At 42.0% G+C, this 26,313-nt stretch overlaps 1 protein-coding gene across 9 annotated transcripts in view; it reads left to right on the top strand.

Annotated features, from left to right (window-relative positions):
- The window catches only part of TNIK (TRAF2 and NCK interacting kinase), a 408,855-nt gene that overhangs the window by 283,050 nt on the left and 99,492 nt on the right, over nt 1-26,313 (top strand). For all 9 annotated transcript variants that reach the window (XM_050780052.1, XM_050780051.1, XM_050780046.1 and 6 more), the window contains 5 exons: nt 3,324-3,378; nt 5,369-5,447; nt 15,211-15,386; nt 20,910-20,976; nt 24,559-24,763. In XM_050780052.1, the coding sequence (XP_050636009.1) occupies nt 3,324-3,378; nt 5,369-5,447; nt 15,211-15,386; nt 20,910-20,976; nt 24,559-24,763 (582 nt within the window). The remainder of the gene's footprint in view (nt 1-3,323; nt 3,379-5,368; nt 5,448-15,210; nt 15,387-20,909; nt 20,977-24,558; nt 24,764-26,313) is intronic.

The raw sequence follows: 26,313 nt of genomic DNA, 5'->3' as shown, positions 1-26,313 counted from the left end.
AATCAATCAATACCCGTTTCTTTCTACCAATCCATGTTGCCATTGGGAAATTGGTGCCAGTTTTATAGTATGAAACTGGAGTTACCTCACTGAATCTCAGCACCGTTATTGAATTACCAGCACCTTCAGTCACCTATGGACAAAGTAGGAATCTGAAGGAATTATCTTATGGATTAAAAATGCAATTTTATAATAATTGATAAGGGGAAAAATGGTGAATACTCCAGTCCTTAGATTGTGATGCTAGTTAAAAGAGAACTGGCCTAGGAAGCAGAAGACCCAGCTTCGTTTAAAACCAGCTGCTAAGTTGCTCTTTGATCTTGGGTAAGTCACTTTCCCTCATTTGTGAAATGAAAGGTTGAGCCAGATGATCTGTAAAGAGTCTACCAGCCCTAGAACACTTAGGTTTTGCTACTTTCAAGTGTTTTTCATTTGTTCATTCATTCAATAAATATTTATTAAGGGCCAACTGTGTGCCAGGAACTGTTCTAGGTACTTTGGAGACATCTGACAACAGGACAAAGATCCTTGCCCTGTGGCTCTTGTGTTCTTAGGTATGTGTGCTGGAGGTAAGGGGCACACGCAACAAACACAAAACATGGTAAATTAGTGATGAATAAACATGTCGTATGTTAGAGGTGGTTAGTTCTGTGGAGGACAAATATGGGGAAGGGGAATGAGCAGTGCTGGGTGGAGGTCCCAGTGGTCCTCATTGAGAACACAGGGGTTGAGCAGGCTTTGGGGAGGTGAGGGAGTCAGCCAGCACATCACTGGTGAGGTGCTGCAGGCAGAGGGAACAGCTTGAGTCAAGATCCAAAGGTAGAAGTGTGTGTGGGCCTTCTGAGCATTTTCCTTCTCCTTGATCTGAGGCCTGGCCTTGCGTTCTTCTTACCCCAGAACTATCATTTTGTTTCACATGTATTGGTTTTCAACCCAGCTCAAAGCTTCCTGGACTTGAAAGCCATTTAAATTGGACCCTTCTGTTGCAGTTAGGGCCATGGAGCCTGGCTGCCACCGTCTTACTTGTGCCTTATTTCACACTATAGAAACACTCAATTCCGAGGGATTTGGGGAAAATGGTGGTAGAACTACCACGGCCTGGAGATACTAGAGTCTTATCGAAATAGCACAGGGACCTTAAGAGCCAACCCACCGTTTCCAGACTATTCTTGCTGTGTTTCCTGTTTAAAGCCTCCTGAACAGCAAATGACTCAGTGTTTCTTTCATGTTCCCAAATGATTATCTTTGTCTATCAACCATAAAACCCCAGGTACAATAGAACTGCATTTCCATCTTTACCAGTTATTGCTCCTGAGCCAACTTGTAATAGATGAGCTGAACCTTCCCCATCAGCTCTGGAAATAACCTCACTCAGCGAGGCCAAGAGCCTCTGGGAAACTCAGTCACTTGCTAGGCTAGAGAAACATGGGGTGCAGATTGCGTTTAATGAAAATCTTTGTGTATATCTTGAAACATAACAAAGAGAAGGGACAAGAGTTGCCTTTGTGAGTTGTGTTATATGCACAGAGTTCCTTGGAGTCTTAGAATGATAGTGTTGTGAAGGTGCATTGCTATTCCCAGTTGAACTGAGAACTGGTAACATTTAAAGAATCCCCCTTGCTCCTAGTGTGAGATTACACATGTGCCCCAGCCACCTGCTCTCAGGTAGACTGCACTTTAGGCAAGAGGCTAGATCCCCTAGAAAGCCACCTCCACATTGTGCAGGGCTCTGCCCAATTACTGAACAGCCCTGAGTGTGACTTCACAGGATATTGAGAAACTTAGTTCTAGGGAATGACTCAGCATGAAGGTTATGAATTTTATGAAGCTGTCTTCCAGTTACATCTCTTTTTCATGTGGTCTTGACATTTGTTTGATGGCAATAGCAAGGAAACTTACCTTTGATCACTCTAATCTCAGAGAATTTTGAAAAATATACAAAATGCATGAGGTATTTAAAATGAGATATCTATGTTAGGATGTGGGCCATTGATACTAGATTTTCTTACCAATCTGCTGTGGAACTGAGGCAGCAAGCCTCTTTTTGGTGTTTTCTAACCAGGTTTTCCCCATCTCTTGGTTTTCCCCCTCTCATGCAATATTTAGAGACTACTGAGCCACAGACAGAGTATGGGAGGAGAATATTGTTAGAGATTGAGATTGTACAGGTAGAAGTGGAGGCATTAGCCTAGAAAATTCTGTTCAGAGAATAAAAGTCAGTCTGAGCATAAGAAATAATATAAAGGTATACTGGCCTCTATTGTACATACTAGTCTAGTCACAAAATAGACCGTATTTATCTTTTCAACAAATACACTGAGTACCTCCTACTGTGCCCAACTCTGATCTAAGCACAAGAGAGACATCAGTGAATGCCATCATCCAAAAGTCTCCGTGTCCTCATCTTACTAGGTAAAACAATATGAAATTGCTGTTTTTATAGTTAAAAACAATTGAATATAAATAACACCTACTATCTGATCCAGCCATTCCACTCCCAAGTATTTAACTAAAAGAAGTAAAAGCATACACCCTCAGATTTGTACACCAATGTTTGCAGCACCTGTATCTGTAATAGCCCAAACTGGAAACAGTCCAAATGCAAAAACCGTGATACGTTCATAGAATGAAATACTACACAGCAATAAAAAGGAGTGAAATACTGATATGTGCTACAACATGGATGGGCTTCAGAAACATTATTCTATGTGAAAGAGACCGAATACAAAAGACCACACATGATATTATTTCACTTATACAAAACTTTGGAAGTTACAAACTAATTCACAGTGACAGAAAGCAGATCATTGGTTACCTAGGGACAGGAGAGTGGGGATGGGTTCAGGCAGAAAAGGAAGGAGGCAAATGAGATCTTTGGGGGATGATGGATATGTTTACTGTTTTGATTGTGGTGATGGGTTCACAGGAGGATCCCTATGTTATACCTTATCAAATGGTGTACTTTATGTGCAGTTTATTATATGACAATTATAGCTCAATGATGGTGTTATAAACAGTCAAATAGCAGCAATTTCCTATGGTTCAATTCACAGATAAATTTCAGTAATGAATTAATTTAAAAATTTTTTATATTCATTTTTCATACATTTATTGATAAGCTGCCATGTGCCAGATACCATGAATGGTACTGTCAGTGAAAAGTGAGTAAGACTGTTTCTGCTTTGAAGGTTAGTGGAAGAAACAGGTTTGTAAACAGACAGCTGAATGACTTTCCCACAGGCAGTTCTGAAGCAGTTACCAGGTTTAACCAAATTGTCCTTTGTCTATTGAATTTATGTGTGTGTCTGCCCCTTCTTTTTCAGAGTGACTTGTGGTCTTTGGGAATCACCGCCATTGAAATGGCAGAAGGTGCTCCCCGTAAGTACCCTCCTCTGGGGTGAAATCTGTTGCTGGTCTGCTCTGCAGGTAACTGAAGTTTCCTTGCCAGGAGCTGCAGTTGCTTTACTTCCACTACACCGAGCCCTGCATGGATTCAAGCTGGCATATTTAGAAAGCAGAATCATCTTAAATCAACCAGGAATCCATTCATTTCAGAGCAGTGGGAGAATCCTGTTTTTATTTAAAAAAAAAAAAAAGGAAGAAAAAGAAAGCATACTTTGGGGAGTCTTGTTTGTTGTACAGATTGGAACATCATTTATTCTGGACTACTCCTCACCTGTCATAAAACCATGACCAACTCACAAGACTATAAACTCCAATGTATGAAAATCCAAAATTAATTTTCAGTGCACTGGTTATACAAATTGCTATTACTCCTCTTAAAATACTGATGTTTAAAATTTTAGATTTCCCTTCTATTTGAGGCAGAGTGGCTAGGGCTCCAGCAGTCTTGAGAATCTCAGTTCCTTGAGATTTGGAGTATTGGCCCTGGCAGAGAGTCTCTGTCCAAAGAGACTGTGCTTCACAGATCTCCATATAGGAAGTATAACTGGTTGACAGCCCCAGCTGCTGCAGTGGCACCAGGCCACACCTTTGAAGGGTCACTCCCCACCTAGTGACCTAGCACAGTGGGGTTACTAAGGCAGGCCCTTTCCTGGAGGACACAAGATTCCTTCATAGACAGCTTTCACCCAAGTAATACCCTGTGACTTCGCAAGACCTGCAGGACACTCTGGGACCCTTCCACCTACCTTCTCCCTCTCTCCTTCACTCAGGGTCAGACTTGCATAGCAATGTGATGACTTCCCATACTGCCTCGCTCCTTCCCTGTTTCCATTCACATAGTAATTTACCCACTAATATCCTTGGTGTCTGCATCTCAAAGGACCAGTACAAAAATAGGCCCTTTATTTGCATGACAGGTCATTATACTTAAGACTTTCACCTTCAGGTTGTCATCGTTTTCTTACTTCTCAGTCTAGAATTGGTAGAACTCATCTGTAGCATGATTGATTTGGAGTGCTGGTTGACAAAATTGCCCTCATTCACAATGCTAATAGGCATGTGTGAATCAGAAAAATAATATATTGCAGTCTTAAACCATATTATCATTCTTGATGAGTGGTAGACAGGGCTAAAAATAAACTTCTGCCCACAGAATCCTTTGGCTTTTAGGGAGCACATATTCTTATTCTAGCTACAAAGTAGAAATTCTCCCAGATATTTGAAAAGTAAACTAATAAAATATTTTTATTAAAGTAAGAACATATGAGTGCTTTCACTATAAATGATAATGTCATGTTTACAAGATGAGATCTTTTTATAACTTTGTTTTTCTGCCAGACTCTGTGTGACTTAATCCTCTGGGCTTCCTGGGGCCGGCCAGTGAATTTAAAAACAAAATGAAACAAAACCTGTTACGACACCTGAAAAGCCATTCGGGATATCTGGAAACAGAGAAAATGGGGCTCTGGGCTGGTGTTTTGGACTCCAAAAATCTGTGTAGATAACATTGCATTTGGATGAGCTGTCAATGTGTAAGAAATAGATGGGATAATCAAATGTATTTTATTTATGGCTTAGTCTTTTACTAATTAAACGTAGCTTACCATCCCCATTGTAGTTGTCATCTGATGTTATTTACTTTCAATGTCAGGTGGTCATTCATGGCAAGATGGCTGGTTGTTGACCCTTTAACTTAGTTTCCTTAAATATGAAGTAAACGTGTATTCACTAGAAATGTTAGCAGTAGCTATGTGAACCATGTTGTATTTTGAGACTCCTGTAAATGGACATTAGATCTTTCAAATGCTCGTCAAATGGAAGCATTTGGATATTCTGACTTCGTGCTCAATCATGGTGTGTAAACTCAGTGGGTCATTGGGCAGCATTATCTGCACAGCCAAGACGAGCTTGGCCTGGATTTGGCCTCCTAACTGTAGCTGGCCCTTGTTTTGGTCTCTTGCAGCTCTCTGTGACATGCACCCTATGAGAGCTCTCTTCCTCATCCCCCGGAACCCAGCGCCTCGGCTGAAGTCTAAGAAGTGGTGAGTTTGGTCTTCGATGTTTTGCAGATTTAAGGGTGAGGTTTTCTTGTGATTCTATTTTGGATTAGCTCTAATCCCTAGGTCCTACGGATAGAATGAGACTAACATATATTGTGACTTGGTGAATTACTTTCCATATGCTGTCATTCGTCTTAAAGTACATATGGAGTATCTACTGTTTGTACAGCAAGTCTTTATTCCCCCACCTTTAAGGTAAGAAATCATTAGCCAGAATGGGTAAGTGAAGCCCAAGTAATAACATGAAAGCTCTTTGATTTATAATTCCAAGTCATATCTTTCCTGGCAGCACAGAACACCTTATCAGAGAGGGTGATAGTTTAGATTGGCTGATTTCTCTTCTGTTCCTTACAACAATCATTCCCTAAGTGCATATACACACCAGTTAATGTCGGAGATTATTTCTCTGCTACATGTATGAGCGTTTGCAGTTTTTTTGTTTTTACGACTGTTTTCACATATGGCAGGTGATACTGGCTTCTTATTTGGGGCAGCAATTTAACTTTTCCTTTTAATAAACTTACATAAAATGGTGGCTTAATTTAAAGGAAACTACTACATGAATAGCAGTATGAGTGGTGTGAAGTAAAGGCAAAAATTATATTGATAGGATATGACTGACATTTGGGAAACAGTTCTACAGGTTAAGCCAGATGTTGGATGTTTTGACTTTTTTGGGATAATTATATAGTTGGGATCTTTGTATCTTATTATTCCATAACCAAAGTTCATTGCTTCCTCCTTTCTTCCTATGGAAATGGTCTATCCTCCCTGATACATTCTTGAATCTCGGATTACTCTTGCACTGAGGTCAATTCCTGCACTACTTCCGACCTCCTATCCTTTTTCTAGAGATAAGTCCTGGGCAGTGAGACCATGAAGGGACAGGATCCTTCTGCCTCTTTCCATAGCCCTTCATGATCAGGTGCTTGACTGCGACCCTCATGTTTCCCACCCACCCACAGGTTCACCTCTACCACACAGGAGGCAGCCTTAATTACTACCAGTCATCTACTAATGAGAGCCACCCTGGTGGAACAGAGGAAAGGGCATGCTGCACAGAAAGAGGGAAGGAAACAGCCAGAAAAGAGATGGCAGCCTCAGAATAGCCGGGCCCTGTGAGGGGAGTGAGAGTTGCTATTGGTAACAAGGAGGCAGAGCGTTTCCTGCCCCTCCTTCCTCTGCAGAGGGTCACTGTGGTGCAAGACAACCCTTCTCTCCCCAGCAACAGCCCTCCCATTGGGTATCAGACATCATGTGATCGGCAAAGCACCCCCAACACCCTGCTTCCTCTCCTCTCCCTGGATCAGACTCCCAGGGAGGGGGGCTGGCTCAGTTCTCTTCCCTGGAAGCGACAGTGACACTACAAAGCCCTCTGCTAGGTTCCTGCTTGACATCTGAGCTGAGTCTGCAGTATACAGTGGGCTTTACTTACCCTGTTCCCTGCCCTGTCTTCTCCTTGTCTCCCTTTACTGCTGCTGGACACGTATTCCGAGCTTTTCCACAGAGGAGGACAAACTGGCCCTCCACAGATGTATTTGGCTGTCACAGTGTGGTCATACGCCCCATTTTAAAAATATGTGTATTAATTGGCAACACTTAAAAATCTGTCAGTTGAGCATTACATTTAGATTTCTGGCCTTTTTCTTGCAAAGATGCAGTGAAATGCCTGCAAAAAGATGTTAGCTCCTACTCCCATTTAGGACAAGTGATTGTCCTCCTCCAGCTGCCACCTCCCCCCAACTCAGAAGCTGGTGTCAGTTGGTTAGTATACATCTCCTGTTTTCTTTTTCTTTTTCTTTCTTTCTTTTTTTTTTTTTTTTTGAGGCAGAGTCTTGCTCTGTCACCCAGGCTGGAGTGCAGTGGTGCGATCTCGGCTCACTGCAACCTCCACCTCCCAGGTTCACGCCATTCTCCTGCTTCGGCCTCCCAAGTAGCTGGGACTACAGGCGCCCGCCACCACACCTGGCTAATTTTTTGTATTTTTTTTTAGTAGAGACGGGGTTTCACCGTGTTGGCCAGGATGGTCTCGATCTCCTGACCTCGTGATCCACCCGCCTCAGCCTCCCAAAGTGCTGGGATTACAGGCATGAGCCACCGCACCTGGCCACATCTCCTGTTTTCATCTTAACCATGGTCTGCACCACCCCTTTTTGTGACCTGCCTGACCCCACAGAAAAGTGAGTGAACAGCCCTTGCCCTACAGTGTTGGTTTACTGACTGAGATCCAAAAAGATCAACGGTGTGCTGACCTTGTTTGAGAAATACAGACTTTTAGGACAAGGCAGGCTGATTTTTCAGCTTCAAACTTTTGACAAAAACTAGTTTTTAATAATGCTGGAGGGAGCTGGAGAAGTTTGGAAACACTGAGAAGTCCAGGCCAATTTCATCTCATCCTGCCACCTTGCACACCTTTCCCTGATGTGGAAGGAAAGCTGGGTAGGAAAGCTATGGGAAAGTCCCATATTGTCATACAGGGAAAGGAAAAGTAACCTGATTGTTAGAGAGTGACTAGGGAAACAGTAGCCCTGATAATGTGCCATTTCACACTTGGATCCCAGCCTTTGTAGAGGTGGTGGTGCAGCCTCCAGGCACATGATACTTGACAGCAGACATAGCTCCCATTTCTCTGCAATACAATTCCACCAGTTTTTAAGTGAAAATATTTAAACACTTCAGAGTATTTTATCTTGAAAGCGCAGGTCCAAAGTGATTTGAAATAAGTTAGGGTTTACTTTAATAGACTCTAGTGTTTGAGAGGAAATGAAACATTTCGTTTTTTTTTTTTTTAATTATTTAAAAGAAAAAGACCCCCTCCCCCGACCAAGAGACGAAACTCCAAAATGTTCTTTTATTTCTAGCTATTCTTGGGGAGGGGAAGGAGGGGAGGGATAGCATTAGGAGATATACCTAATGTAAATGATGAGTTAATGGGTGCAGCACACCAACATGGCACATGTATATATATGTAACAAACCTGCACTTTGTGCACATGTACCGTAGAACTTAAAGTATAATTAAAAAAAAAAAAATTTTTTTTCTAGCTATTCTCTACCTAAATGAGTTATCGGGTTAAATGCATTGTTCTCAGTGTGTATATCAATACCTGACCAAAGGGGGCGCCATTGTGGAGACAGTGCCATGAACTCTTCATGACAAAACATTCAATCAAGCATCATTTTCAACATGACTGAGTCTACAACATACAACTTGTGCCTTCAGGATTTGAGAAATAAAGGCAGTGGCACTGCTCTTTCCACTGTCATCATGGAGGGAAAGGAGACCGCCACCACTCACAGCAGCCCAGTTCTTCCTTCCCTGTTGGTATGATGAGGAGAGGCCTTTGTGGTATGGGATGATGAAATTACGGCACCACTGAATGTTCAGGCAGCTCAGCCATTTAATAATAAGTTGTCTGGGAGGGTTGTAACCTTAGTGGAATCAGAAGAAAACCAAAGATGCTCTCACCCTCTACCTCCATATCAGCACCAGCAAGTGAATAGTAAGACTGGGATTCCCATTTTCTCTTCCTGTCTCTTGTGCGTGGGTGGATTCCACTCGCAGGGGTAAACTATCTCCTTCAAAAGATTTTCTCCTCCCTTCTCTTGCCACCCTGCTCATCCACACTCACCTGCCCTCACAAGTATACTCAGTGTCACTGCTTCCCTCCAGGGCTTTCTGGAGAAGGATAAGAATGGTTCCATTACGTATAAAGCGGTGACTCTTTCATGTGCCCTTTAAATTTGAAGAGTCCACACAGGCAAAGCAGCCCTCAGTTGAGATCATTAGAAAAATCATAACTGCTTATATGTACAAGCTCCACTGGTCCAAGCTGCTCATGCTCCGGATGCAGATGTGGAGGCCCAGCGAGGCTAAGTGGTGTGTTTGCACGAGTTCTAGCCTCCTCACTGGGAGAACCAGTCTGGACCCAGCCTCCTGCTTTTGCTCCAAGCCTAAAAATCACCCCCATGATTTTATGAGGCACCAGTTCTGATTCTTGGTGGGTTGTCAGACTTTTGTTTTGAGATATGACAAAGTTCATGTGTGTGTGTGTTTTCTAAATATAATAATAATACAAAGCAAATATCAGAAATTCCTTCAAATAGACTGAATTTGCTAGTAGTAATGTGACTTTGAACTTTGGACTTTATTAAAATCCATCTAAAAACTATTACACAGACTTTAAAAATTAACCTTTTTTGGCCGGGCGCGGTGGCTCAAGCCTGTAATCCCAGCACTTTGGGAGGCCGAGACGGGCGGATCATGAGGTCAGGAGATGAGACCATCCTGGCTAACACGGTGAAACCCTGTCTCTACTAAAAATACAAAAAACTAGCCGGGCGTGGTGGCGGGCACCTGTAGTCCCAGCTACTCGGGGGGCTGAGGCAGGAGAATGGCATGAACCCGGGAGGCGGAGCTTGCAGTGAGCTGAGATCCTGCCACTGCACTCCAGCCTGGGCAACAGAGTGAGACTCCGTCTCAAAAAAAAAGAAAAAAATTAACCTTTTTGTGCAGCCTCCTTGGAGACAACAGCCCAGTTGACTCTTCCTGCTAAGCTATTTAACCCATATGTGAAATAATTCCCTTAAAGAACTCTATGTTTACTCAGTTCAACAGAAAGGAGGATTTCTTTTTTTTTTTTAGAGATAGTCTCATTCTGTCACCCAGGCTAGTGTACAGTGGTGCAATCATAGCTCACTGCAGCCTCAAACTTCTGGGCTCAAATGATCCTCCCGCCTCAGCCTCCCAAGTAGCTAGAACTGCAAGTGCATGCCACCATGCTCAGCTAATTTTTTCTATTGTTTATAGAGAAAATGTCTTGCTGTATTGCCCAGGCTGGTCTTGAACTCCTGGCCTCAAGCAATCCATCCATCTCGGCCTCCCAAAGCACTGGGATTATAGGTGTGAACTACCTAGCCAGAAGCGGGGATTTCTGCTCCTCAGTCCTAAAGGCAGATGCTGTGTTCCTTAAGCCCAGTGATGCTCAGAGATTGCTGGAGGCAATGTCATTATAGTCATCATAATAATAATAGCAAACACATATATGGAATTTATGATACCAAGAATGTTCTCAATATTTTACATGAATTAATTCACTTATGACAATTTTTTGAGATAAGTACTAATAATATCCCCATTGAATACAGCCAGGGAAACTGAGACACATAGAAGTTAAGTAATTTGTCCAAGTTAGTAAGCGATGCGACTCAAAGTAAAGGAAGAGGGTAGCTTTTGGAAATAGGGCAGGGCCAATGCAAATTTTAAGGCCAAATTGCATTTAGGGAGTCTGATGATTACCAAAAACTTTTAACCCAACTGATTATAATGGCTAATGTAACAATCTTTCCAGCATTTTGAATTCCCCCAACACAATTTAACATATAAACAGGTTCAATTTGGGAAGATAAAGTATTTAGTGACTGATAGTAGAAGTAGTATTCTCACACTGTAGGTACCAATCATTACCATTTATTTCTCCTTGCCAACCCTTGGGAAATTAGTATTACTAACCTTAGGTGTTTTTATTGTATAAGAGACAGAACTAAATTACTATCAGTGGAGATTCAAGCAATAAAGTTATATAAATGTACTTTAAACTCATTAGAACACTCAGCAAACAGTGAGGTAATATTCAACATAGGTGAAGTGTTTTCACTCTTAAACAAGTGTGTAATTAAGCATATTGATTCTTTGGTCATGCTAACTTAAATAAGAAACTATGAATCCTTCTTTGAAGACTCGTTTTAAGTAAACATTATTTTCTCTTCAAAGGATGCCATTTGAAGAAGATATGAAATATATTACCAGCTTCGTAGTCCTGCACAAGTAGGCCTACCTTTTAGGCCCAAAGTTATTGTCTTGAATATCTCTGAGTTTTTTTCTCCCAGCAAGGCATACTGGGAAAAAGGACTCTGTCTAATAACTAATCCCATTAAACTTGAGCACTATTCCATTCTGGAGATTTCTCTGACTGTTTTTTTAGATGTCAATATCGGGGAATAGAATGCAAGTCTATTAAATGTGGATCTCACTTTTAAATCGAATGTGATTTCTTTTCTTTATCAACCTCTAATTAATAGTTGGTTGAGCAGTTTAAACAAGCACTTCCGGCGGATGTGGTGGCCCATGCCTGTGATACCAGTACTTTGGGAGGCTGAGGCAGGCGAATCACTTGAGGTCAGGAGTTTGAGACCAGCCTGGCCAACATGGCAAAACCTTGTCTCTACTAAAAATACAGAAATTAGCCAGGTGTGGTGTCACACACTTGTAGTCCCAGCTACTCGGGAGGCTGAGGCAGGAGAATCACTTGAACCTGAGAGGCAGAGTTTGCATTGTGCTGAGATCATGCCATTGCACTCCAGCCTGGGTGACACAGCAAGACTCCATCTCAAATAATAATAATAATAATAATAATAATAAAAATAAACACTTCCTTCTAGTTGCCAGCAAGAAAAAGAGAACTGCCATTTATATTCCTTGTAAATATTTCATACCTTTCTGTCTTAAGTTTTGTTTTCATCTTTTTAATACTGATTTTTCTACCTGGAAAAGTACTGTATGGAGTTCGTTTATATCTTCATGCAGGTCAACCTCATTCTCTTCAGTTCATTCTGTAGGAGTGTCCTTTATTTCATTACATTTTTCTAGCAAGGTTTCTTCTTAGATGAGATCGTATTTATGCCTCCACAGATTTATTTGATTGATCTGAGAAAAAGAAGAATATCCACTCTCCAAACCTCCCTTTCTGTCCCTCAAAAGTGCAGACTTGAAGGTGGCCATATTGCAGCTCTTGCCCAGAACCTTCATCATGCATTCACTCATGCACCAAACACGCAAATCAGGTAGTGTGCTCATGATGCAAAGATGGCTCAGGCACGTCTGATGCTGTTGATAATTTTCAGTGTGAAGCAGCAAGGATGTGCACGGAAGCACTTAACAAGGAGGTGCATAGAGTGTCCTGCTGTCATTATTTCTAGTCCACAGTATGGCCAACCCTGATTCATCCTGGGCAACCCCAAGCACAGTAGGCTACCTTTATTTCTAGGTAAAGTATTTTAAAAACTTGAATGTAGCTTAGCAATTTAGAGTGGAAAAAAAATACCAGTGATTCAGTACTTTAAAAACACAGAATAAAGTGAAAAACTGCTTTGACCAGGGCAGCACTAGAGAGTGGTGCATACAAAAGTGCCCTGTCATGTTTGAGTGTTGAAGAACATGTTCCCCATTGTGTTCTGTGTGGTGAGGGCACCTCTCAGGCCTGAAGAGTATGTATGCAGGGACTGCTGGGCAAAGGCTCAATCCTGGGATCCACTCCTGTATCTCCCCTGTGCACCACAGGAGAGCAACAGAGAGCACAAAACAGATCATTCCTGCTCTGGGCAGGACGGGAAGGGTGACCCGAGTTTCACCAAGGTCTCCTGGAGTGCTTTAGAAAAGCATGCTATTGAGTCATGAGCTTAATTATTGATGACTCTGAACAGTTTCTTGGATCTTTCAGCAAGAACATGCGTGTTCAACTCATGAATCACGGCTGAAGTCCACCATTAATTTCTGCCACATTGTGGTCTTACTGCCATAATCGTAGGTATGGTATCTCTTGCCAGCTGTCCCCTGCCAGGTCTCTGGCATGGGGTTTATCTTTAAGGAAATATTGCCTTTCTAAAGGGAGATAAATTTGCCTCTGGGTGTGAACTTAATTCTTTCAAGTTAAATGTCTTAAGTCCTTGAGTTAATGACAAACGTACACATAGAGCCTGTTCTTACTCCTTGGAAAGCAGAGTTCAAAAGTGATTCTGAAACTACTGGTTACAAAATTTGCCTAATCAAAGTTCACTTCATCATAGAGGAATCTTGCTTATTTCTACAAAATGCACTCCCTGTTACCTGTCCAACCTTGGTTTTACTTTTCTCCAGCTTGGCATTTTATTATTATTATTATTATTATTATACTTTAAGTTCTAGGGTACATGTGCATAATGTGCAGGTTTGTTACATATGTATACTTGTGCCATGTTGGTGTGCTGCACCCATCAACTCGTCGACACCCATCAACTCGTTATTTACATCAGGTATAACTCTAATGCAATCCCTCCCCCCTCCCCATAATAGGCCTCAGTGTGTGATGTTCCCCTTCCCGAGTCCAAGTGATCTCATTGTTCAGTCCCCACCTATGAGTGAGAACATGTGGTGTTTGGTTTTCTGTTCTTGCGATAGTTTGCTGAGAATGATGGTTTCCAGCTGTATCCATGTCCCTACAAAGGACACACAGTCATCCTTTTTTATGGCTGCATAGTATTCCACGGTGTATATGTGCCACATTTTCTTAATCCAGTCTGTCACTGATGGACATTTGGGTTGATTCCAAGTCTTTGCTATTGTGAATAGTGCCGCAATGAACATACACGTGAATGTGTCTTTATAGCAGCATGATTTATAATCCTTTGGGTATATACCCAGTAATGGGATGGCTGGGTCATATGGTACTTCTAGTTCTAGATCCTTGAGGAATCGCCATACTGTTTTCCATAATGGTTGAACTAGTTTACAGTCCCACCAACAGTGTAAAAGTGTTCCTATTTCTCCACATTGTCTCCAGCACCTGTTGTTTCCTGACTTTTTAATGATTGCCATTCTAACTGGTATGAGATGGTATCTCATTGTGGTTTTGATTTGCATTTCTCTGATGGCCAGTGATGACGAGCATTTTTTCATGTATCTGTTGGCTGTATGCATGTCTTCTTTTGAGAAATGTCTGTTCGTATCCTTTGCCCACTTTTTGATGGGGTGGTTTGTTTTTTTTCTTGTAAATTTGTTTGAGTTCTTTGTAGGTTCTGGATATTAGCCCTTTGTCAGATGAGTAGATTGCAAAAATTTTCTCCCATTCTGTAGGTTGCCTGTTCACTCTGATGGCAGTTTCTTTTGCTGTGCAGAAGCTCTTTAGTTTAATTCGATCCATTTGTCAATTTTGTCTTTTGTTGCCATTGCGTTTGGTGTTTTAGACATGAAGTCCTTAATAGCCCATGCCTATGTCCTGAATGGTATTACCTAGGTTTTCTTCTAGGGTTTTTATGGTATTAGGTCTAACATTTAAGTTTCTAATCCATCTTGAATTAATTTTCGTATAAGGAGTAAGGAAAGGATTCAGTTTCAGCTTTCTACTTATGGCTAGCCAATTTTCCCAGCACCATTTATTAAATAGGGAATCCTTTCCCTATTTCTTGTTTTTGTCAGGTTTGTCAAAGATCAGATGGCTGTAGATGCATGGTATTATTTCTAAGGACTCATCTCAGTGTTCCCTAACATATATTATTCTCATCCTAGCCTGAGTTTTTCACTGATTTCCTACATATCTGAACTATCCTCTCCCCAGAGTGATTTTCTCCTAATTCTTTAAGGCCCAGCTATGGTTTCCTTATTCCAGTAGCCCTTCTGGATGTGATTCCCATAGGGTTCTTTTTCTTCCCTGCTTCCTTTTGGTTTGCTGTGTAATGTTACATATAAATTATGCAAAAATGCTTTCATGTATATAACTACCTTCTGCTACCTTAATTGTACATTGATGATGATGATGCCTTTGAACCCATTATGCCTAATATAGTGCTACACCTGTTTTGCAATTAGTGGATGATCCCTATGCCAGCCAATTGGACCTTAAAAAAAAAAAGTCCCAGCATTTCAGAAATTACACATTTGCTTTTCTTTGAATCGCCGTTTTATCTGTGGATTCATTTCTTTTGTTTGGCAGGTCAAAAAAATTCCAGTCATTTATTGAGAGCTGCTTGGTAAAGAATCACAGCCAGCGACCAGCAACAGAACAATTGATGAAGCATCCATTTATACGAGACCAACCTAATGAGCGACAGGTCCGCATTCAACTCAAGGATCATATTGATAGAACAAAGAAGAAGCGAGGAGAAAAAGGTTAGATGCATGTTTGTATTTCAGCAGCAAAAACAAACGATGGAGTGAATCATGGGCTCTTCGTGTATTTGGAGGTGACTATGGGGATTTCAATGGGTCGTGTGAGGGGCTGTCTCTGAGACCACAGCCTCTGGGCATCAGTGGTGTGAGACTACTGAAGTAGAATCTTTCATGAAAAAGAAATAGAACTGCAAGAAACATTACCTCTGCCAGATACTGAACAAAGTCATGTTGAGTGATACTATGAAGTACTTTAATATGACAAGTGATTTTCTTAATTCAAATTAATATTCATGTTTAGAAGACTAAAACTCTACAGAAGACAGATAACCTAAAGAAAAAAATTCATCTAGTTGGCATTTTTCTATACTGATATTCTTCAACATTTAAGTTTATGTGCTCTGAGGCTCATTTGTAATTCCATTATTTAGAAGTCAGAAATCATTTTTTTTATAGTTGCAGTGATACAAAAGATCATTAGGTTGCCAGGCTTGCTGAATGGAACATCAGATTTTGAGCTGAAGGTAATTTAACACAGTTCTTTATTTTATATATGCAAAAACACATCTTTGTGACTCTAGCTCTTACATGTCACTGTCTCTTCACTACATCATTGAAAGAACATGAGTCCAAACTTGGGGTCTCAGGCTGTGCCCTACCTTTTTGAATGGAAGCTTACATTTTTAACAAGCATAGAAATGGTATACTCATACTATATATTAGGGAACATTGAGGTGAGCTGCCAAATGAGAAAATGCAAGCCAAAGAAAATTGAAACTGAGGTTGGATGGGTAAGGGGGGTGCATTTGTAGAAATGAGCAAGATTCTCATATGGTGAAGTGACCTTTGATTAGGCAAATTTTGTAACCAGTAATTTCAGAATCACTTTTGAACTTTGCTTTCCAATTAACAACTCAGGAGTCATGGCTAAAGTTCACCATTAATTTCTACTACATTGTGGGCTTGCTGCCATAATCATCAATATGGTATCGCTCACCAGCACTCCCCTACCCTGTGCCTCTCTGGTATAGGGTTTATCTTTGAGGAAACAGAACCTTTCTAAAGGAAGACAAATTCATTCTTGGAGATTGACTAGCATATTGACTGTACCATGACCAATGTAAAAACTTGCATGGTCTGGAGCAGGTTTAATGGCTCGTTGAGGTAGGGAAAGTTAGAGCATGGGAAGGGAGAAATGGAGAGGACAGCAGTGAGGGCTTTCTGGGTAGAGAACAGGAGGGGGTTGCTGCTGGGAGGATGACAGTGAAAGGCAGTGTGAGGCTGGAAAGCTGAGCATTAACAGTATGGTGAGTGGAGAGTAGAGAGGAAGACCAGAGACCGAGGATGGGAGGGGAGGCACATGGTGATGTGCTTGTTCTTGCTTCCCTCCTCTTCATTTCTCTCCCCTCTTCAGTTCAGAGGCAGTAAGGGAGGGTAGCCCACAGCACGGGACAGAGGCTGCCTTTCTTTTACTTGCATTTCCTTTCTTCTTTGCCTCTGCAGTTAATACCCATAACACAAGCTGGGGACTAGTAGTGGGGGCGGTGACAGTATGAAAGTCAGACTGGATTGGAGAGGTAAGATCAGCAGAGGGCTAAGGCAGGAGGAGAGAATCTCAGTGAAGGTTCCAGGAAGAGTTCTTTTTTCTTTCCTTTTCTTTTTTTTTTTTTTTTTTTTTTTTGGGTGGAGGGGAACGAGGTCTCACTTTGCTGCTCAGGCTGGTGTCAAACTCCTGGGGTCAAGGGATCCTCCACCTCAGCCTCTCAAAGTGCTGGGATTATAGGCATGAGCCACCCGCCCAGCACTTTATTTTTTATTTTTTGAGACAGGCTCTCTCTCTGTTGCTCAGGCTGGAGTGCAGTGGAGTAATCATAGCTCACTGCAGCCTCTATCTCCTGGGCTCAAGTGATCCTCCCATCTTAGCCTCCCAAGTAGCTGGGACTACAGGTGCACACCACCATGCCTGGCTAATTTTATATTTTTTTAATTTTTAGTAGAGACAAGGTCTCACTCTGTTGCCCAGGCTGGTCTTTTACCGCTGAACTCAAGAAATCCTCCTGTCTCAGCCTCCCAAAGTGCTGGTATTATAGGCATGGCCACCAAACCCAGCCCCAGGGAAGAATTCTTATGCAGCTAGCAGGGACTTGAAGGAGTGTATGATCAGCTTAGACTCAGGAGTGGGAGGTTGTGAAGCTAGGCCAAAAAGGTGGCTCCTCTGCAGTTAATAAGAAGTCAATTAGACCCTAAGTTCCTCCAGTCCAAGCTACAGGAACTAGGCATGAAGAGAAATATATAGGTCAAACTCAAAAGGTCCAGGACTGCAACTGCTCCTTGTCCATGGGGCTACTCCATGAAGTCAGAATTTTTAAGGGCATATTTTAGAGCAGTGTGTCAGACATGCAACCATTAAATGCCAGCTTCTCTCAAAAGGACATTTTATTATATTGTGAATATATAGCATAGTTTAAGTGCGCTCAGACTCTGTTTTCAGATTCATATTCTGGGTTCAAATTCTAACTCTGCCCCTTATCAGTTATGTGAACATCACTCCAGTTTTCTCAGCTTTAAAATAAGATTGAGAGTATACTAATAATACCTACTGCCTCGAATTGTTGCAGAGATTAAACTCAATAATGCATTTAAAATGCTTGACATAATGTCCAGGACACAGATGCACTCAGTAAATATCAGTTATTCTTATTTAGGCAATTACTTATTAACCCATACTTTTTCATCACTTACTCAGAGTACTTTGTGAGAACTCATGACCCATCTCCCTCTGGGGCATAAATAAGAGTGGGTGAAGCCTGTGCCTCAGGTTGTTTCCACATTTTGCGGGGCACAAACTCTGGAATGTGACTCAGAACTCACCATGCCATGAAGATAGATCATTTTTAATGTGTTTGTTCTCTGCAGAGTGGAAAAGTAAGATTCTTGGCAATAGGTATATTCAAGAGTTATATGGTCATTTAAGGAATCTAAGCCTGTTTAGGCTTAGGGCCACCAGAATCATAGTTCTAGTCTCCTTTATGTCTGCTCCCCAAGGCAGGGTGTTTGATCAAATGAGATCTAATTTCATTTGCTCAGTTTAGTTAAATGACTTAGTTTGCTCTAATATTACTTTTCACTTTCTTAGTTGTTCTATGACCAACTTTTGGTAGAATCAATCAAAGCAATTCTATTTTGCATTGCTTTGTGATTTTTTAAACCTGATATTTTTTCCCTAACATATGTTGACCCATGCCAGTTTAACCCAGTAATATAAAAGCAGTCAAAACCAAATTTTGGTGAAGTATTACATATTAAATGGAGGAGCCTGACAAATGAATGTTTTACCCCAGAGAGTAGAAGTAATAGGAATAATTGTGTGCTTCTTTTCCATGCTGTAATTTCCTTTATTAGATAAAATTTCTGCATTTTTACTTTGAAATCTGTTTATTCATTTTGAAAAAGTTTAGAATATTTCATTTTTAGCGTGGAGTATTAAAAATACTTTATGCAGGTTCTTTATATTTTGGTGAACTAATGTTTTAAAAATAAGTAACCTGAAAGCTTCATACATACCTCAATGTATGAAGCTAAGTTGTGATTTAAAAAATACACTTGAACTCATCAAACTTTTGACTTTCTTTCATTATCTTTTTAATGGCTAAATAGTGTGAAAAGCAAGGCATGTTTAGCAAATCTGAGCATTCTCACTGTGTGACTACTGCCTCCTGGTGGTAACATAATTAAATTGCAGTTCCAGTTCTTTTTAGGGATGTGCAAATGTCTTCAAAGTTGTATTTATTAACCTACAGCTATGAAGAGATAGGAGTAATGTGACACCTTCCCTTGCTTAAAAGCTCCTCCAAGGGTTCCTCATTGCCAATAGGAAAGTTCTCAGCATGGCATTTATAAGAATCAGTGACCCTTTTCATCCATGCTAACCTTTCTCCCTCCATAAGGTTTTCTCACACCCAGGCACCTAACTACTCACAGCTCATTGTTTCCTGAACATATTATGCACTGTAATACTGCCAGCCTTACTCATGTGGATATGTTGCTTAGAATTTCCTTTTCCCACAACTACCAGCTGCTAACTGCCTGGAGGGCCACTGACCTTCCAAAGCCTAATTCATTTTTTCTTCAAAGACTTCAAGTCTCTTCATCCATTACGACCAGTGGCACTAGCTGCTCCTTTCTCTGATATCTCATTGCTTTTTTTAATGTACTGCTATTTAGCATATGTTGGAAAGAACACTGTTTCTTAAGTTGGAAAAGTTCTGGATTGAATTCTAAATCCAAATCCTAGATTGACCTTTTATTAATGAGATAACATTGGTTATATTACTTAACCTCTTGTAATTTCAGTATTCTCGCTTGAAAACCAGACACTAATTTGGAGGTTTGTTATGCAAAATAAATGAGAGAACAGAGTAAAATATCTAGCAGTAGTGACTGGCGTGGGAGATACCCACTAAATATTCCTTCCCTTTCTTCACAATCATGGAGGCTCTGATATTTACTCATTTCACATATTAGATTTGATCTCTTCCAAAGCAAAGCTTCAATCTTATTCATTCTCACATGTAAACTGCTTCCCATTTTGCTGAATTAAATGACTGTCCCTAGTGGACCAATCAAAACACATTTTAACTATATATATATATGTACACACACACATATATACATATATACACACATATATATGTAATTTTTTTTTTCTTTTTTTTTGAGACGGAGTCTCACTCTGTTGCCCAGGCTTGAGTGCAGTGGTGCGATCTCGGCTCACTGCAAGCTCCGCCTCCCAGGTTCACGCCATTCTCCTGCCTCAGCCTCCCAAGTAGCCAGGACTACTGGTGCCTGCCACTATGCTTGGCTAAATTTTTTTTTTGTATTTTTAGTAGAGATGGGGTTTCACTGTGTTAGCCTGAATGGTCTCGATCTCCTGACCTCATGATCCGCCCGCCTTGGCCTCCCAAGGTGCTGGGATTACAGGTGTGAACCACCACACCCAGCCACTATATATTTTTAATAGTACCTATTGTCAAAAGTTTCTTTGTTGCACTTATCAAAACAATCTAAAGACAGTTTGTGAATCCATGTAAGTCTTAATAAAATCCTACTTTAAAAATGGTTAATACCATCAATAAGTTACAAAGAGCCAGTGGGTTTGATATGGGTAGATTTATAGTGCGAATTAACACAAATTATTTTTAATTGAAATTAAATTAATAAATTAAAAAGGATTATTTTTTAATTCCTTATCTTCTCTTCTCATGTGAACATTAGGCACTGGGGACAGATATCTAGAGTCAGCCGAGACAGTCTTGAATGTGGTTAATTTCATATACTGATGGAAACCATTAAATCACAGCCTGGAGACTGTTCCAGCGCTGTGATTTTTACGTTAACTATGTAACTACGTAGTTAACTATGACTCTTTGGGTGTCAATTTATTTATATATAAGAGACCGGGTTGAGCTTTACTGAGCCATAGCATCTTTTTTTGTGCACTAACATGCTGGGATCTTTCTTCAGATGAGACAGAGTATGAGTACAGCGGAAGTGAGGAAGAAGAGGAGGAGAATGACTCAGGAGAGCCCAGGTATGAGAGCAAAAGCCAAGTCTTCTAATGTTCACATTCTGAATTGTGCTTGTGTGAAATTCACTTTCCTTTTGATTTATTGGTTCGTTTTTAAGAATCCACCAGGGTGGTCTTATTTAATTTATTGCCCATGAACATACTCATTAATTTGGGAAAATTTCCCTAGGCAGACCATTACAAAAATGTGGAAATCAGCATATTCTTTATTTTGTCCCCCAAGATTTATGGTCTCTATCCTAAAAGCTTGTTTTCTTACATATGTAACATGTAGAATGGGTAGAAGGCAATTATCTGGGCAATGCAGGACTAAAAATACTTAAAACTGCAACTTTCTGGAGACGTAAGTGGTATTTTCGGACTTGTGTTAGTTTGTGTCAGTTTGTTACTTCATACCTTTGAGAAACCCCTTCAGGCAGCCACTGTCCTTGTCACATGCCTTGGTATTTTCACTGCAGCCTAATCCAGGAGAAAGTGATTTTCAGAAAATCAAATTATATGTAGAGATGAACTCCAAACAAATACTTTTGGGCCATTCCTGTTGTCACCTGTTGGACCCCAGACTCCAGTTCTGTTTTATTGTCATTCCTACATTTTGAATTCCACTTGACTTTGATTCTGACTTTCTTCTAGTCTGCGTTTATAAGTAATTCAGGTTAGTGTGCTTGCACTGCCAGGATTTATCTTTGGTGAGCGAATTCAGCTTGGTCAGTCAAGGAGGGCAAGCCCACATCCCATGGTGCCATGCAGTATACCTGTGAAGTAAGGCTTGGGGGGAATTGCACAAGCAGAAGACTCACCTAGGTATGGCCTCTCTCCTCGAACCATCCAAGGAGTGGACACTAATGCTCCTGAAGGATCAGTTCCTGTATCACTGAGGGAGAGCTTTCTGACCAGAACAGGGGCCAGCTTAGCCACCACTGCTAGAATGAGCCAGATACCTTGTGTTCTTCTGTTATGCTAACTCAGACCTACTGAGCTGTATTCTTGCTAAGCTTCTATAAGAAGATGGAACTGAGCTTTCAGAGCCATCCAGTTTTTCTCACTTCACCTGCCACAGGATTCCTCAAGGTCAAAGACCGAATAATTCTTTCCTACCATCTGATACATAGCATGTTGGCCGCCCCCGGATTCGCTGCATAAAGAAGATGATTGCCAAGTAGTGACACAGAAAATGAACATTCCTGAAAGGCAGAGGACCAAATGCCCTGCTTTCAGAGAAGTTGTACACCAGTGTTCAAAAGCTTATCCAGAGGACTGTGTCAGCCTTCTGACCACTTCCTGTAGAACTGAGAAACTTTATCTTTCTAACACTTGCTGAACTGTAGAATGGGAGTCACTCAGCGAGCCACTCAGCCTCACCTTAACACTTCTATAATTATAACATGTCATTATATCATGCTGAAGATTATGTTCCAAGTCCTGTTTTTATGGACACATCTAATTAATCTTCATGAAATCCTGAGAAATAGAAAAGGACAATGGTTATCTCATTTTAGAAATGAGGTGACAGCTTAAGGGTTGCAACCAGGTCACACACAGAGTTAATGATTGAGTCACTCACACAGCTCAGATCTCCTGACATTGATTCAACATCAATTAATATTAATGGAGCATCCTCGTGTGCATGGGAGGCTGGGTTCCCAAGCCCCCTCCCCTTTGCACAGGGCAAGTGGCCTGTGTAGATAAACACCATCATTTGGGGTTTCAGAGTTTGACACAAAGGCTCTAAGTTTTAGAGAAGGCTTGTTAGTAGACACTAAGCATTGTCTATGGAACATCACGAACAAAGCCTTTTTATGTCTTTTCATGGCAGTATCTCACACAGCACACTAACCACTCTCCAAAATCGATCCTTGGTCCTCCTGTCAACTGCCACCAAACCTGCTCCTCCCCCAGCATTCCTCATTCCTGTTCTTGTCACCACTGTCACCCAGCCACCGAAACAGAACCTGCAAGTCATCCCTTACTCCACGTCAGATCTGCCCACAGGCTTCGTGACCTCTGTCCTCAAATGCTCCTTCCTTCCTCCATCCCCTCTGCTCTCGTCCTGGGTGGTGTCCCCACCCCAGAACCACTCTGCAGCAGCAGTCCGACTTGCTGTGCTTGCCCTTGTACTCCTCGCGGAGGTCATCCATTCAGCAGCCAAACCCATCTGCTCATGTTGCTCTTCTACATAAAACCTTCCTGCGCCTGCACGGCTGTGGCGGCCCGCACCTAGCTCTCTGACCTCCTCTCGTACCCTTCTCCCTCTCGTTCACTCTGCTTTGGGAAGCCGGGCTGGTGTTCAGTTGCTCAAAAATAGGGTGCACACCTGTTTTCCCCTCAGGCCTCTAAACCTGCTTTTCCCTCTGCCTGGAACATTCTTCCTTCTTCATCAACTGCTTCCTTCCCAGAGAGGTCTTCTGACCACCTGTCTAAAAAGCAGGGCCTCAAAGCTTACCTCAGCTCCCCGCCACTGTCACTCTTAAACAATTACAATTTTGGTCTTCTATAGAGCCTATTAATACCTGAAGTTATTTGTCTGTATGTGTGTCCCATAAGAAGATAAGTTTAAAGAGGGAATTTATCTAGCAACTGCCATATCCTTAGAGCCTACTACAGTGACTGCCACATAACAGGTGCTCCGTAAATATGTGTTTAATAGATTTATTTCAAACGGAAGCTTCCAGAAAGATTAAAAGGGCTAGGTTGGAATAAACAGAAGTCATTTCTCAGCTCCCTCTTAGGCTGCTGTGCAGAATCAAGGGGTCTGTAACTTTTAGTTGTTCACCTGCGAGTAGGGCAGCCCAGGAACACCAGCAAAGTAGGTAGAGCTTATTTACATCCTCTCGATCTCAGTCGCATGCACACACATTCATGTACAACCACCATTTTACAGAAGAGAAAACTGTTGCCTAAACAGAATCTAGGATCCAATGAGCTGGGTTGAAGTCCTAGCCTCACCCGCTGTGGCCAGAGCCAAACCAAGCCCTTTAAGTGTGGTACAGTCAGGCAAACCCTGACTTGGACTCAGCAAGCTTGGGCGCAGATCCTGGCTCTGTGTCGACCTTGACTCAAGGGTTTTCCATCGCTGGCTCATCATGACTTCACAGGAGCAGTCTGGCCTCTGCCTCATGGGGTTTGACGTGAGGGAGTCGTATGGGTGAGGCCGATCTGTGCTTGTCTAAGTAGAGTAGGTTCCCTTTTTGGCCACCATTGTCCATTTTTATTGAAAATAATCTAGTCTGGGGCTCATGGCTTGCACACTGGCTAAAGTCTTTAAAAACAAATCTTTGCCACGTCCCAAGGGCGAGGGAGTGGTGTGGACAGTCCTGGAGAAGGTGACAACTCTGAGAATGTGACATCCCTCTGTGGATGGAAGCAGCATTTGTTTGCCACAGTCGTACTGAAAGGGAGGCAAGTGTCTTATCCTGATGCTGTTTCTTTGGGGTGAATGATTGAATTAGTGGAGGATCTAGGAGCCTGTGCTCTTCTTTCCCTGTGTGTGGGTGAATCATCTGTCCTGCTTTCCTCCTCCGAGGCCTCTTGGTAGCCATGGCCTCTGCCCCACGTGGGATCCTGATCACTCTCTCCTGCCCACAGCTCCATCCTGAATCTGCCAGGGGAGTCGACGCTGCGGAGGGACTTTCTGAGGCTGCAGCTGGCCAACAAGGAACGTTCTGAGGCCCTACGAAGGCAGCAGCTGGAGCAGCAGCAGCGGGAGAATGAGGAGCACAAGCGGCAGCTGCTGGCCGAGCGTCAGAAGCGCATTGAGGAGCAGAAGGAGCAGAGGCGGCGGCTGGAGGAGGTGAGGACCTTCTCGGGCCACCTCAGACCCCAAGCCTCTCAGTTGTGGTCACTCCCTAGGTGTTCCCTGGGGGCCCACATCCCACCCGTGAGCACACAGAGCTTGGAGGCACAAAGAGCTTCACTGCAAGGGCAGATAAGTCCTGAATGCGCTTACAAACAAAAAGCTTTCCCTGCTTTTTGCAGTGGTGTGGTCTTTTCAGAAAAGCAGGTGAAGGTCATCACCCCTTCCTGTCTCGCTATATATCACCTTCTCAGCACCTTCTAAGCTTTACTTAAAGTCACAGCCCCTCCCTCCAGCATGTCCTATTTCCCTGCCCTGCCTTATTACTTTTACACAGCTCTTAGCACCTTCAAATATACTCTACATGTACTTTTACATGCCTGAATGTCCCTACTGGAATTTAAGCTCCATCAGGACAAGGGGATTTTCTCTCTCTTATTCCCTGATGTATCTCTAGCATGTAATAAGTGCCTCATAAATATTTGTGGAATGAGTAAATTAAAATATGAATGAATGAGTGAGTAGTTGAGAGGTGAAATATAGGTGTTAACTAGATCACAGCAAATAAGCAGATAAGTGGAATTTCAAGTATGGAAGAGTAGGACCTGCCTATTGATGCTCTGAATGCTAGGAAGAATGTTTCACAGATCCTTTCCCAGACATCCCTTAGTACCCAGGGCCTGTCCTCCAGCCTGTGGGCAAGACCTGCCTTCAGCAGCAGACACTGCTTATCTGTGTGGGAAGCCATACTGCTAGCCACAGTTGGCTGCATGCCTTGTCCTGGGCCAGACTCTCACCTTGTGGTCTTACAGACATTTGTGAAAGCCTCCTTCCCAGAACTTTGCCCAAATCTCTCAGGCCTCCTTCCTCTGCCAGATAAATCAAAGCCTCTAGACAATTAGGAAACCGAGAGAGCATATCTATTGGGGAAGCTGGGCAGCAGATGAAGGGCGCACGAACTGCTCGGTAATGGGGTAGTAATTTTACAGGTTCCCCAAACACCAGCTTGCTTCTCATTAATGGGCTTGCAGCAATTCACTTGCTTTGTCAGGTGGCCACTGAAGACTTAGAGGGTGGTGAATTGCAGTCACCAGGAGCAGATTGCTTTTTAAATGGTACATCAAGGTCCAGCCTCCCTGGTTTAAATTAGTGAGGGCCTCAGTTCCAGTTTGCAGTAAATCCCATCAACCTCATTATGTCCCTCGGATATCAGTTTCAGACCAGCAACAGTAATACTCAATGGTTACAATTATTGAGTGACTTCAGTGTGTCAAGTACCAGGCAGAATGCTTTGCTTATAGCCACTATCTCATCTACTATACTTATCTCTTTTCCTGTATCGATTATCTCTCATGCAAAACTCGTATAATCCCCATTTAACAAAGAAGAAACTGAGGTTCAGGGAGGGAAGTAATTGGTCCGATGTTGCAGGGTACTGTGTTTAGTACTTTACACGAATTGTCTCATTTAATCTTCACAATAATCTCCAGTCTAAAGATAATGTAGCTGAGTCTTAGAGAGGTTAGTAACTTGTTAAAGGTTGAGAA

This window comes from Macaca thibetana, chromosome 2 (genome assembly GCF_024542745.1).
Source record: "Macaca thibetana thibetana isolate TM-01 chromosome 2, ASM2454274v1, whole genome shotgun sequence".
Classification (NCBI taxonomy): domain Eukaryota; kingdom Metazoa; phylum Chordata; class Mammalia; order Primates; family Cercopithecidae; genus Macaca; species Macaca thibetana.
The sequence above is the reverse complement of the archived record's forward strand: the minus strand, read 5'-3'. Positions and strand labels throughout refer to the sequence as shown.